The sequence below is a fragment of the Centropristis striata genome, chromosome 5, assembly GCF_030273125.1.
Source record: "Centropristis striata isolate RG_2023a ecotype Rhode Island chromosome 5, C.striata_1.0, whole genome shotgun sequence".
Classification (NCBI taxonomy): Eukaryota; Metazoa; Chordata; class Actinopteri; order Perciformes; family Serranidae; genus Centropristis; species Centropristis striata.
The window spans coordinates 39,262,643-39,278,276 of NC_081521.1; the positions used below are offsets into that span (position 1 = coordinate 39,262,643).

Here is a 15,634-nt window from a genome sequence, read left to right on the forward strand (position 1 = left end):
CATTCCTCACCATCCGTGGATGCAGATGTCATGTTTACAGTGCCCTGCCAGTCAAACCGCACTACAGTGGAGTCGAGGCGGAGGTCTCCAATCTGAAATATACTCCCAGATCTGGATAAACACCCAGTGCAACCCATCCATTGCCTCATTTTGTCGGCTGACTGCAAACTAAAGTCTGATTTAGAGTGTTGAGCTGCATACTGTGTGATAAGACAATCTTTCTGTCTTTCTCACTCTGACTAGTGATTTATTAATGCAGGTCTGTATGCAGCTATGCCCCTGCAGACTGCTTCTGTCCCTCAGGCAAAAAAGCTCAGCGTTGCCCCCTGGTGGTAATTAGCCAAGAAGTATGATTTGGCCAATATTTCCTCATGTCTCCTGACACCATCCCCAATGGGTAGAACAAATGAAAAATGTTTCAAATCCTGTAGGTTTCCAAATATATCCTTAAGTGAAATAGGTGGAAAGGTGTAATGAGTAGGATGTGAGAGAGGGAAGCCTAAAAAAAAAAAACAATATCTGTTGCGTATCCCTGCTTTTTCAATGACATTTTAACTGCTGGTTCACCTCAGGAGTGGATAATTATCTACAGCTCTCGTAATTTGCTGTGCACTTTGAAACTGCGATGTTTTTGCATGCATTTATTTTAATGTGCAGTCTCCATGGAGACAGTTCTACTACTCAAGCTGTGGGCAGTATGTTAAAAATATGTTCAACAAGTTTGAGTAATGAATAAAAGCTTTATTCAAACATGAAATAAAAAAATAGTGACAAAGAAAAATGATCAGAACTCACAAGAATTTGCATAAATATATACCATCGGAGCAGTTCAGAGACAAATCTGAAAAGGAAATATATCGCAACATCTATAAACAAGCAGCAAAATAAAAACTAATCAAGGACAATGCAGATTGAATTAAGAATACAATAAATGTGTGTCTCTGCTGTGCAGGTTTCTCTTTTTTTTTTTTTAAAGTGATCTCACGGTCAAATGCATTAATGACTGTTGCCACCTAGAGGATGCTCACACAGTTAAAATCATTGCAGTCATTTTTAGTTCATAACAATTACAAAATGCAATTTGAAATTGAGCAACTCTAGTTTGTAATTTGTTGAGAATCGATGCAGAAACAGCCCAAGTGAGCAGTGTTATGGTGCTCTGAAATAATGCATATTATGCAAAAAAAAAAGTGCATTCCTGTGGGATTATACAGGCTATTGTGTCTCAAAGCGAGGGGGCCGTGAGCTGCAGAGGGGCTCATGTTTCAGAGCCTAAAGGTCTGCTGATTGTTGTGCAGTGTGACAAGAAAATGTTCATTCAACATCCGGGCCTGTAATCACTGGAAAACACCTGCAGGACTGCAACAAATGAAACCCGATAGTGACCTTTTGCTCCTCTGATTATATATTTAAACTGATGAGTGAATGGCGTGTGACAGTGTACTTCATCATAAAACATGTAGTTGTGAAAGCTGCAGAGTGAACCTGCAGCATAGTGTTAACTGAGCACTGTTATACAATTGAGTTCACTTTGCTCTAATAAGGCCATGAAGTTAAATAAACCATCAGGCTAAACAATGTTTACACTCATACCACAATGTATATCCACGCCAACAGTTCAGCAAGCTTCATTCTTATATAAAAAACAATTCATATCAATATGGATGCAAAACAAATATTCACACGTGTGTACTGAACAACAGTGAATTTCAACAGTTTCCCCTCTATAAAAATAGCTTAAAAATCTGACACATATTTTAGTACAGTGTAGGGTTAAGTCAGTTTTTTTTTCTCTTTTACATCTGAGACAGTTTAATAACAGGCTGGTACATAAGTCCTCTGCTCTTCCTTCCCTCCTATGACAATGCCATACACAGACATAGGGCTTTAAAGACCACCAGAGTCCCAATAAGGAGCGCTAAAGGGAGCGAAAATGAACGGCATCTTCATCTCAGCCCTGCTTTGGACTTAAGACTTCAAACTCCAACTGTCTGCAGACAGGTAGTAAAGTTTTTCCGCACAGAAGGTTTAGTAGCAGAGCGGGACTCCGCGTCCAGGAGAGGAAAGAGTGTGGCCAACAGTACGATACATGTGCTCCATAGCAATGTCAGGATCATTGAAAAGGTAAAGCAGGAAGGACAAAACATGCCACATTTGACTAACAGAAATCACAGAATCTCTCTCACACAGGAAAAGGGGCATCTGAGGGACAGAGACATTGAACACATAAGCATTTAGTAACCGATAACCTACAGAACACACACGGATCCACAACTCGGTGTGTTTCACACACACAGAAGCGTGTTGGGAACTGAAACGGGGGCCCAAGCAAAGTGAACTAAAGGATATGATTGTAAAATACAACAAACAGGGCAGGAGTCAATGAACAGATTGTCACATTTCATGCTCTGCACACAGGCAATAATTATTTTTACGAGACAAGCAATAAACATCGTTGTCATCACCGCCATCATCATCATCATTCACGCCCAGTTAATTCACATACACAGTAGGCAAAACAATACTGCACGCACGCACGTAAGTAAGTGCACAGGCATACAAACACCCTTACAAACACACCTCCCGTTGCACCATGGGATGCAACTTACAGTGTAAGTGGTGGATAGCTTGTCCCCTGATACCCGAGAATAAAACGGAGAAGGCAAACAGAACGCAACACAAGCAGAACGAGTGATACAAACCACTGACATTATAAGGACACTTGAAGAAAGATTGTATTGTTTGGATTAACGAAATGCAGTTGCTATGTACCGCTGTGTTTGCTGGTTATAGCTTATCAAAGCATATAAAATAATAACTATTTGTAGTATATGGCAAAAATAAATAACTCAAACCTCTTGCAGCAGTTGTAAAAAGGCCACTGAATGCTTGTGTGTGTGTTTGTGTGTGAGAGAGATGCAAACTCAACAGCACAACTAGCCATAAAGTCTTTAGCCTTAAACCATCATGCATTGACATTACCATATGAAAGACTGAATCGCAGCCTGAAACACAGCTTCTTGCTCAAATTTGCAATCATGCCATTATAAAGATTTAACTGTATCTATACAGTACAGCATCACAGGTTACAGTGCAGCTTCCTCTTTGTAAGTCACCGGACCTGAATGAGCCCCATTAACAGGGTGAAGCTGATTACCAGGCTAGTAATAAGAGCAACAAAAAAATACAAAAGTGCCTCAATCCTGTAATAACATGTTGGGATTTCACAGGCAGAGGCTGTCAAATAATGGCAGTAAATGATCAAGGAGTTAAGTAAAAGCTTCAGTTTTCTGGCTGCAGCTTTGCCAAATACCTAAATAGCACAAATATCCCTCTAAAATGATTCATTTAGGCTCTTTTCCTGACAACAGCAGAATATTGAAGTGCTGTCTTGCAGAGTAAGAAAGGCTTTATTTTGGGACTTGAGCCAGAGGCCTATTTTATGAGCTCCACTGAATAAGGCCAAAACTTAAAATGACACCCCGCACTGTTAATCTGTACATTAACACTTTGTATTAAGTTGCCCTGAAGTCAAAATTTGCTTTTCAAGTTACTGTGATGTTAACTGATTGGATGTCAAATTAGTGACTCAGTTTAAAGAACCTGTCGAGTGATCAGTTTTACACAAAAGGACACTTTGAAATCTATCCTGTTAAAGCATCAAACCCAGCAATGTCCTGCCAACATCTACAGAGAACCCAAATTATTAATAAACATTTCTAACAGATAGTAACACTGAACTTTTTCAAAGCGGAGTTTCAACCCCAAAGGGACCGTTGTAACGTAAGGTTTCTTAGTGCGCTTAAACATTTGTTTTGGAGAGCAGTAGACAAAATTTTAAGTTGTGTAAAGACATTATGTCACATTGTCAAAACTCCCTAGCTTTGTTTTTTTTCCCAAAAAAATTCTTCTATCGATCTCTATAAAGCTTTGGCTTTTCTTGCCCGTGGTGATGTTTTATCCTCGGACTTCACAACCCCGTTGGCAGCACCTCCTGACAAGAGAAGTGATGAGAAACATTCCTGATGAAAGTGATTTCAGATACATATATACATGTTACACAATGAGAACTATTACTAAACAAATCTAAAATGAAATGCAAACTGAAACAGGATTACATTAAATATATTTGGTGAACACTCACCCCTTGTAGGCTCCCTTTTGTGAGGCTTGCTCTTTGGGCTGACCGCCTTCTTCTTCGAGGCCTGGTTCTGGCTGTGCTCCCTCCACTTTTTCAACTGGAAGTTAATGAATTTCCACATCATCCAAGCCTGTGTCAGGCAGATAGCTGCCAGACAAGTCATCCTGAGGGGTGGGGAAAAAACATTTTAAGAACTAAAAGTTGAACTGATCTTTTAAAAGGTACTCTGTGGATTTTTTAAATTTTTAGAAAATCCTTGTTATTGATGATATCAATGGCTATTAAGTGAGCTGTCAGCATCCTGTTGCTCACACTGAATAGGTGGGAGTGGCATTGGCCACAACAAAGATGTGACATTCAGTGCATCGTATTGATCAGTGATAGGAACTAAGTTGCTGTTTGCAAATTATTTTTGTTGTTTTTTTAATGTAAGGTGTCTTTGCGTACCTTTTAAAGCGCTATACAAATAAAATATATTATGATTATTATTATTAATTCAAGTCGATAGATTAATTAAGGTAATGTCTTACAATCTGGTGTTATAAAAAATGATTTACATACTTAGAAGGAAGGTTGAGGAGTTTTTGCTTCTATTTAGGGTTAAGTTAAATTATATTTCTTTAATTGATTTGATATATTTACCGGTACTTATTTTTATGTTTTTATTTATCTTTTCTCGTTTTGCAGAGGATGTTGTTTTATATGGAGTGGCTGTTTTTTAAATTTTTTCTATAAAAAAATGTTTGTTGAAATAAAGCAAAACTTCAATAAATATACTTTTGAAAAAAAAAAGTTGTTTGTTGTAAATTAGCATGGTACGAGACAGTGGGGCAGTTCCCATATGGACTAACCTTATGGTGAGCACATTGAAGTTGCCTTCTGCTAGAGAAAAGCCCTGGTTTTCTGTCCGGGGCAGCCCAAAGCCAAACGTCAGAACTGAGAGTGTGAGGGTGAGGAGGCGGGCGATAACAAAAAGTAGCGCCCACAGAGTAAAACTGTAAAAGAAAAAAACATTGCATCAGGTTGTTAAAGGGAAAACTACACTGCAAAAAAGCCAACTTGTATTTTTTGGCCTAAAACAGTGATTTAATTTGGTAAAACTTGGACATATAAATTATTGACATTTAGGGCAATAATGTAAGTTAGCACAACAAAGGAAGCCAGTTGTCTGCTCAAAAACAAGTTGGTGAGTTGTTGTTACTTATATCTTTAAGTTGGGGTTCACAACAAGGGACAATAGTTCTGATAACTCTTATTTCTTTGTTGTGAAATTTGGTCATTAGTGAAAGCTAGCGGCTAACTGATGCTAGCGGCAAACTGATGCCAGCGGCTAACTGATGCTAGCGGCTAACTGATGCTAGCGACTAACTGATGCTAGCGGCTAACTGATGCTAGCAGTGCTGCTTGTTACAGCTACAAGAGTAGCCGTTAGCGTATCAATGCTAACTCAAAATTGTGGTCACAACATTAGCTGACATTCATATCGGCTTTACAATCGTGCCAGAGAAATTCAGAGTTGAGCAAACTCAAAAACAAAAATTAAAATATTTAGTTTAATTGTCCAACTTAAAATTTTATCGAAGTTTGTGGCCTTGAAATTTTGAGTTCACCCAACTTTTCTTTTTTTGCAGTGTAAATGACAACTTGTTTTTCAGATGAATGAGCGCATTACCCTTTCTGCTTGTTCTCATCACTGAAGTAGAAGAGGCGTGAAGCGTGGAACAGAAGCTCCACCAGGTAGTGAGGGACCAACAGCACCAGGCCCAGTCGGTGGAGGCTAAACAGAGAGACGGCAACAGAGTCAACTCAGGACAACTCAGCACACTGAGCACTATCAGCTACATATATTCTCCTTATAGAACATGGCTGTGAACCAGGAATGGAAAAACTTTCATATCAGTTCCCCACATAACTTTTTTGGTAACGCTTTATATTAAAGTCCTTGTAATAACCATTAATTAACCCTTTGATGCACAACATGGGTCAAACATGACCCACATTCATTTCCCATGTTATTTCATGCTTTCTGCGTGTTTTAATATCTTTTTTTATTATTACAACAGATCATTATATCCTTTTTTTCTTCATACTTTATGAAGGAAAATAGTTTTGTATTATTACATCAAGTTTACACACATGGGTCAAAAATGACATTATGCATTAGAAGCGTAGTGATACAAAAAGTGATACACAAAATTAACAATTTGAGTATATGTGTAACTATGTTTGTCTTATTTTAAAGTTTGACTTTAAAAGAGTTGTTTGAAACACCAGATTAGATTGGAAAATCACATTTTGTAACATTTGAGACAAATAATAATGTCCATTGGAAAAACACCAATTTAACAAAATAGGATAGTTAATATTTGTGTTTTTGTCAGGTTTTAAATTGGTGACAACATATAAACACCTTCTAATGCACAACATGGGTCTAAAATGACCTTGTGCTTTAGAAGCTTAGTGATAAAAAAAGGTTTTTACTCAAAAAGTAAGAAATGAAAACATAATTAGTATGTATGATGATCAAAAACAAGTTATTTGAGGAAAACCTGCAATACTGAAAGATGAAATTAATTTATTGCAAAGATATAGAATATAAAAACTTAGTCGGCTTAGTTTTTTCATCAGGCACTGTTTTGAAACATTCAAAGTCATTATGAGGATAAATTAGATCTTTGTGAGAGATATACCTAGAATATGCTTCTTTATTATGTCGCTCAGAAAAATGTATTATTTGACTCACTTTAAGACGTAGGCACCGGTGATGTGGACAACATAAAGGCAAATGTAATAGAGCTGGCGGGGGATGTCCTCCTGTGGAAATACAGCAAATGAGTCTAAGTGAGAAACAGCAGCATCATCTGTTATCACAAAGAATAGAGTTTATTATAAAGGTATCTGCATGACCGAACATTTCTTCATGAAGGCTCTTTGGATTTTTTAACATTGGACATGAAGTATCCTGCATATTTTAGTTATTTTATTTACTGTATGATTAAAACATTCTTGACAAGCAATGATTTTCTATGAAGTGACTCCACCTTTAAAACACTATGCACTATGCTGCATTTTCTATGCAAATAAATCCCCGACATCTGCATGACTGTAAAATATTCTATCAACACAATACATCTGAAAGAACTAGAGCACACATGCATTATCCAACAAAACAGAATGATTTTTCTATAAAGTAGAAAAAGGGCGTAATAATGAGTGGTATCTTAACTCTGTCTATATGTTGTTCCTAATTTTATATTTCTTATTGTTTGTAATGATAATACTTTTTTATATTAAATATTATATTCTTCTTGTTTAAATTGTAAAATTATTTTATATTTTTGTGAATATTGCTTGTTTCCATTTGTTATTTTTTTGTTTAATTGATGCTTTCCTATTTTTGCTATACATTTTGCTTGTGTAACAAACTAATGACGTAATATCTCATCTTATCTTACCCACGCTAATTCCACCAAGATAAACATTTAATTCTTGCTTGTGTTAGCAAGTAGTGCAACAGAGGTGTGACAGTTTAAGGTATCCTAGCGTCCACATGCTCCATTAAAGGATTTCACCAATTCATCTGTTATGTGGTTACATAGTGATGTGGATGTAAAACCCAGATTTAGGTTGTAGCTGTGCCTTTTTCTTTCGCTTGAGCCTTTGTGACACCAAACCAAGCATTTAAGGAAAAAAGATGACATCATTATCTGCATCTGTAAAACCAACTTAATGATCTGTATCCGTAGTCAAAGTGGGAAGAGTTTCATTCAGAAGTGGGTGGGACCTAACAGGAAATGTATATTCTAATTTGTATAATGCCTACAGGGTTTCCTTCCTCACCTGCACACATCTGTTACATTGTTTCTTTATATACTTCACTGTGTGAACAAATAAAACCTAAAAATAAACAACAATAAAAAGACCTCACATTGATATGAGCTGATCAGAAGTTGCTAAATTTATTATCTTATTAGAATTCTATTTATATAACCGACCCAGATTTGAGCTTCAGATCAATATTTGTGATCACAAGAGTAAGAGAACTATTTATGAGGATTCTCATTCATCACTTGTACAGATACGTACACATTTAACTCCGATTGTATTTATGTTATATTATCCAAACCACATTTTGTAATTTTCTATGTGACGCTCACCTTTCGTACTTTTTGAAAGTACAGCTCAGGAAGTGCATGGAGCCAATAGGCAATTTGGCAAATGTAGAAGAACTTGACCTGAAAACTAGACAGAGGACAGATTGTGCAGAAGTGGATATTTTAGCTTGGACAAAAGGTTTTATCATATTAATATACAAGAGATCATATTGTGCTTGCGATTAAGTGTTTCAGGTTTGTATCAAATATGAGTTTCTGAGTTCTACTTACACCATGTGAGTGTGTGGGTAACCCTCCCATAAGAAAGTAGGATTTGTTGCAAAGTCCTCCTGTGAGAGAAAAAGAGACACGACATAAGATGAAGCCTAATGCATGCTGGGACAGAACGTCTCGTGACTCGTGACCCTCGTACCGCCGTCAGGATGCTGCAGCCCCAGATGAAGGAGAACAGGTAGAACGCTGCGAGCTGACCAGACTCGTTGAACTTGCTGTGTTTGGTTTTTGACAGGTGCAACCTCCTGTTCATTTTCTGGAATCATACAAAAAAAGTTTGAGACATTGATTTATCAAGTTAATACAGGGGGCATTTATCTTTCTTTGTTTCCATTAATAAAGTATGTAAAACTTTATTTAATAACTCGCATCTCTTTAAAAAAAAAAAAAGATATCACTGTATGAATTTTTTTTATTTTTTTTTATTAAAGTATTTATTTAATTTTTACTTTTTCAACATATAATACAAACACTTACAAACAGCCGAGACAGACACCAAAAACAGACAGGAAAAAAAATAAAATAAATACAATTAAATAAAATAAAATATAAAATAATAGTAATAATAATAATAATAATAATAATAATAATAATAAAATAAAATTAAATTAAATTAAATTAAATTAAATTAAATTAAATTAAAAAAAACTTTTTTTTTTTAAATTGTATGAATTTTGACTGGTTGAATAATAACACATAAGAGGTTCAATGCACAATATGTAATTTTCTGCTGCTGGTGGTCTCTCAAGCAAAACAACAACAAAAGAAAAAAAAAAGAGTTCAATGACGTCTGGGGAGATGTTATCTTCACCATCGTTGCTGTCATTACAGTCAGCTTCTCTCAGTTAACATTCCTTTAGTTTTCATCGTCCAGGAGGTTTTTAATTTGGAGCCAAATTATTTGCAGAGGTCTTTCCTCTCCAAAATGAATGGACCGGGTGATTAAAGCCGGTATAAATACTAAATACAGCAATTTCCCGTTAAAAATCTGTGTTTGTGAGCCGAGCAGCATGTTTCTAAAGCCCGACCAATATGGGATTTTATTTAAACTAGTGCCGATTCTGATTCTAGAGAAGGAAAATTAATTGATAACTGATATAGTGGTGATATAGTTTTTTTAAATGTATTTTTAAGCTTTTTTATGATTGTGTACCAATTTTTCCACTCTGCAAAGGTACCCAGAGAGCTACTTTCTCAAACTTTTTAAAAAAGAAATTTATTAAAAAATAAGAAAATATAGAATATGAATAAACTAAATAACTAAATAAACATAATTTCTGTTCAGTTTTAGTCAATTGACTTTTTAAAAAAGAAGAATAAAAAAAATATATAGCAAACACCATTTCCAAGTCACGCCAAGCCACATTTATTTGCATTCTATATTGTGTAAAACAAGTTTTCATAACAGCACATTTCGGACAGTGTATACACTGATACCGATAATATCTGTCAATGCATATATCTGTCGGACTCTACAGATAACTTAAAATCCAAAATGACCAAAATCTAAAAAAGTGCATCATAAAAATGTGGCTTTAAACTGGATATAACGTCTATATATGACAGCTTCTGGCAGACACAAAAAACACTGATGCATGCACAAATGGGATGTGTGACCGAGTGAAACGGACAATTACCTTAATTAAAATTGTCTGAAAAGTTGCTTGTCTAGTCACTTTTAGACATTGAAATGTGGAAATGTTATATATTATCTTGAAGCATATAACACTACCTGTTGCTGAGTGATAACTGTCACAACTGTAACATTATTTGTATGCACTTATACACTGCCGGTCAAAAGTTTCAAAAACACCCCAATTTTTCCAGTTTTTTATTGAAATTCAAGCAGTTCAAGTCAAATGAACAGCTTGAAAGGGTACAAAGGTAAGTGGTGAACTGCCAGAGGTAAATAAAAAAAGGTAAGCTTAACCAAAACTGAAAAATAATGTACATTTCAGAATTATACAAGTAGGCCTTTTTCAGGGAACAAGAAATGGGTTAACAACTTAACTCTATGGAGTCTTGGGCTATTTTGTTCATTTTTGAATTCTTTTCATGTCTTTGTAAGTCATTTTGTGTCTTTTTTTGGTCATTTTGTTTCTTTTTTTAGTCATTTTGTGTCTTTTTTTTGGTCATTTTGTGTCTTTTTTAGTCCTTTAGTCCAACATAAAATGTGATTTTGAATCTTTTTTTTACTTTCAAAACACTATCATGCTCAATAAAGAATTTTAAATGTTGCAAATGTGCATTAATTTCAGAGTACACTGAGACATTAAACTGCATAATTTTCAATTCAATTCTGGAAAAGTTGGTGTGTTCTAAAACTTTTGACCAGTAGTGTACATGGAGTAGCTATTTTCCCTTTTGCACGATGGTTGGTTCAACACTCCATATCTCAAAGTGCCCCTGAGCAGAAAACATTGAACCCTAAATTTAATGCATTTCTACCCATTGTGCCCTCTGTCTCCTAAACTGTTCATGCATTTAGAAGAGATCTCTAAACTCCAGAATGAACATGATGAATATTACAGCAAGTCAAACCTGTTTCAATGTTCACAGTTGTTTTAAGACAGACATGAAAAAGTGAGATCCTTTAAGAGAGAGTGATCTGTTGAATGTGGTCCATTAAAAGGTTTTTATTTTTGGAATAAAAATATGTTTTTCTATTATTGATATCCCCCTGGGAGCTGATATCAAAGACAAAAGATGTCAACATGAACATCTTTTCAACTATGATGCTTTAGTGAACATGCAGCGAGTAGGATTGGACCAGATTAACTACAAACAGCTTTCCAAACCTCAGTCATGGACCAGAACAGAGCCAACACGAGGCGTTATTTGATGCTTTTGAAATGAAAAACTAGACGACACATCTAATAGCGTGCAAGCTGAAAAAACAGAGGCGGAGAGTTTCTTCAGCACAGTTTCTGTTTTCCTCATGCTGTTTTTATACACACAAGTAAAAAGATCAAAACAATACGCTCCTGTGTGCAAACAACAAAGAACAATATGAGCCAATATGGTGGCTGCTGAGTTTGGATATTGATGTACTCACGTCGAGAATATATTCTTGTATCAAGGCATGAAGGATGACCGCGATAAGCAGGTAGAAAAACACAGTGGCCACATCTTTAGGGCCGTACTGATAAAGGTTCACTGGATCACTTTTCTCATCTGCAACAAAAGAGAAACAAATTTAAACTTTAATTGCTCATGAGGCAGAATAAGCAACCGATGAAGTGCTAAGCATTTATTTGGAAATCAGTAGCAGGGAAATGCAGTTATGAGTCAACTTTGTAATACTGAAATTAATATAATTAATTAACTTATATACATCATCTTACCAAGAACTTGTGTTACGTTGTACTGGACTGTGATGAACATGATGGCAAACTTGGCTGTAACCTGAAACACAAAAGTAAGAAAAATGCTGAGTGGACTGATTCTGAGTCAGAAGAAAGAGTAAATTGCTAACCAAGGACATTTTTTTCATACAAAGGAAGCCAAGCCTTTGTGTTAATGAATCAATACTGTAATAAACATGCATATCCTCTCGGGGTGAGTGAATCTTTTTCAGGCATGATAGTCTTTTCCAACAAGTGCACATCAATTCGTGCACATATATTACATTACATTACATGTCATTTAGCAGACGCTTTTGTCCAAAGCGACTTACAATAAGTGCATTCAACCTGATGGTACTAGACATAGACCATAGGAATATATATATATATATATATATATATATATATATATATATATATATGATTGGTGCACAAACAGGACACAACTAATAAGGGCAGCAGGAAAAATCACAAGTACTAACCAAGAAACAGTAACCAGCCTTTCTTTAAAAAACTGGCAACATTTCAAAAGGATATTAGGAAATTCATAGTCGACGAACACATATGATTTTGTCGATTACTTGATTCAACAACAGATTTGTTTCTCCACAGAGATTCATGCAAAAGCACCACTTTAAATCATGTGTTTACCAGAGATGTGCTCAGAAGTTATTTTGGAAACAAGTCATTCAGCTCGAAAAAGCATAAAAAATGAGGATTCCATGAAAGAAATCTTACTCAAGTATGACCAATTAGGTGACTAATCGACTAAAAAGGGGGCAGCCCTCCATATCTGCCTTTATTGTTTTTACTGTGGACTTCATGGTGTCCTTATGTCTGGAGCACTGGGCCAAACAAATTTCCCTGTGTGGGAGAAAGCAGTTCTAAGATCTAAATCTGGAAAGTGACTGCAAGACCCTGACTTCACGAGTACCATAATTGGGGACTGGGGACCACCAGGGGCTGCCTGCAGGTGCTCCCAGGGGTCTCTAGAAAGAAACTATGTAGATTTCAAGTTTTACTAACATTGCTAAAATGAGTGTGTATAATCAGCTTCAGTTTCGCCTTGAGTATAGGCATTGATCATTCTGAATTAAGTTTATAACCAGTCTTTATCTCCACAGGTAAAAGTTGGCAATATCTGATCAACTTTCACAATATTTTCAGTCTGATGGCAGGTTTGGGTGGAGACAAGTCAGCATATTGTTTCATTCAAAGTCAGCTATAGTTGATCTGTCCAACCAAAGGGCTGGTAATCAAATGTGTAGCATGCAGGCAGACATTCTTTCATCTTTCTACAACTAAACATGGTCTACGCTCACTAAATATTGTCCAGATGCTGGTGCCAAGAGTGAGAACTGAGTTAGGTAAGAAAGCTTTTAGTTATGCCCCTTTATCATGGAACAATCTGCAAAATGAATTTAAATTGTCTGAGTTGATCACAATCAGTGAATTTAAATCGATTCTGAAGGATAAAGAAATAATTTCTCTTGGTCGGTGTGACTGCTCCAGATAAGTCTCTGCTGAGGCTCCTTCACTGTTGTTGTGATGGCTGCATTTGTATTTAATTGTTTAAGTTAACTGTGTTTAAATGTTGTAACTTGACACTTTTTATGCTGCTTTCTTGGCCAGGTCTCTTTTGGAAAAGAGATTTTTTTAAATCTCAACGACACTTTTACCTGGTTAAATAAAGGATATGTATTGTATTATTATTTTGACAGGTAAAAGTTGGCAATATCTGATCAATTTTCACAATATTTTCAGTCTGATGGCAGGTTTGGGTGGGGACAAGTCAGCATATTGTTTCATTCAAAGTCAGCTATAGTGGATCTGTGCAACCAAAGGGCTGGTAATCAAATGTGTAGCATGCATGCAGACATTTAGCCTATCTTCCTGCCAAAGGCCAGATACATGTATTGATTTCCTATGGAGGCAGTGCCGACTGGTAAAATGACCTGTTAGCTGTGCCAGTGGGCCTCCTCGCCATCTTCTTTGGCAATCAGTGAGACACATGAGAAGGGAAGGAGAGACACGCTAGCGCCCTGCCCCTGGAGTGCTGCTGTCATGTCAGCTAACGCTAGTTAGCATCAGCTAGCATCACTCGGCTAACCACAGCTCCTGTCCACACACACAGTACCTCGAACATCAGGCCGAGGAGGATAATCATGGCCAAGCACGACACCATGTCGGCGTGATTCTGGATCACAAACTCGTGGCTCAGCACCGGCGGGCTCTTGTTCTTCTTGCGGAACCCCATGGCTCACCGACACGGCTCTCCCTCCCCTGGCTCCGGGCTGAGTCTCGCTGCACGGCTGCAGGTGGCCTGCACGTCTCACCGGGTGGATGTCTGCCGATCGGCCCGCTGCGGTCCGGACCACGCGCACAGTGAACCGCTGCTCGCGTGTTTAAAAACAGTCATGAAGATGCATCGCACCAAACCAAACACTACAGCACAACACCCACTTTTTTCCTGACTGGTAAAGTCAGATGACGGGCCCTCCCACTTCAAAACCCCATTCATGAACCGCCCAGTGGCATTGACGTAGAAGGAGAACCCAGGCCCGTGGTGCGTTCACGGACACCACGTAAGCGACCTCGTTTCCAAAAATGACTAACGGGAGGTGGTTACATGTCGTCACACTGTTAAAATAATTGCCTAATCATGTCATTTTTTGTCAAAATTGTTGTTGTTTTTTGCCTAAATCATCTCCTCATGACGCCGGCCACCTATGGTAAAATCTCCTCCATCCTCAGTTGAGGGGGTTGGGGTTTTAATGTATTTTTTTCTCTTCTTCTTTTTTAAGGAAGATGGAAGAAAGAAGGAAGTAGGGAAAGGAGAAAAGGAAGGAAGGGAAGGGGGAAGGAAGGAAAAAGGAAAGGAAAAAGAAAGCCTACGCCTTTTTGGTCCAAATGTCTGTTATCAATTTTCTTTCTCTGTTATTTTCTCTTATTGTTTACTTTGATCACTGTTTTTTTCTGGTTTGTTACTTTTCTTTTAATGACATGTATTGACCGAAATAAACAGAAACGAAACGAATACATTTCTTATAAAATAAAGGAATTTAAGACCAACTGTCCACTTTTTCCCCGTCTGTGTAACTTTATGGATTGGACAGCAATTCTATATATTTTAGTGACATTTTAGAAGGAAACGTGATGAAATATGCTGTTTCCAGCGTTATGTAAAACATGAATTCATCGCACCATGTTATTTGTTAGTTGAGGTTATCTAAGGTTGGTTGGCTGTTGTGTTAAGGCCTAGATATTTGATGTACCGTTATGTTTGCCTGGTCCAGATGTTGCATTTCGTCACACTGTTAAAATAATCACCCATGTCATTTTTTGTCAAAATTGTTTTTTTTTTTGCCTAAATCATCTCCTCATGATGCCGGCCACCTATGGTAAAATCACCTACACCCTCAGTTGATCAGATCATGATTTTACCCCTTTAAGATCATCTCTTCTTTAACAATTTGCCACATTCATAGGCATCAGATAAGAACCCAGCAAAGAAGAGCGAGAGGGAGATTGTCTAGTTATCAGTTTAGTTCATCAGTGTTTTATTATTGACACTAATATTGGTAACACTTTATTCTAAGGTGTCTACATAAGAGTGACATTAGCGTGTCATAAACATGACATGGGATGGGATGTAACGGGAGGTGGTTACATGTCGTCACACTGTTAAAATAATTGCCTAAGTCATTTTTTGTCAAAATTGTTGTTGTTTTTTGCCTAAATCATCTCCTCGTGATGCCGGC

The 15,634-nt window shown here is 36.9% G+C and overlaps 1 protein-coding gene across 1 annotated transcript; it reads right to left on the reverse strand.

Moving 5' to 3' along the window:
- Window positions 1-720: 720 nt before the first annotated feature.
- Window positions 721-14,374, reverse strand: zgc:113278 (Translocating chain-associated membrane protein 1-like 1-like). The gene is made up of 11 exons (XM_059332960.1): window positions 14,011-14,374; window positions 11,874-11,934; window positions 11,585-11,703; window positions 8,669-8,785; window positions 8,527-8,585; window positions 8,299-8,383; window positions 6,885-6,955; window positions 5,814-5,918; window positions 4,993-5,136; window positions 4,145-4,305; window positions 721-3,994 (listed from the first exon to the last, which is right to left on the reverse strand). Exons 1-11 carry the CDS (start codon window positions 14,128-14,130, stop codon window positions 3,921-3,923), a joined length of 1,116 nt encoding a protein of 371 aa, XP_059188943.1. The 5' UTR covers window positions 14,131-14,374; the 3' UTR covers window positions 721-3,920.
- Window positions 14,375-15,634: the final 1,260 nt, after the last annotated feature.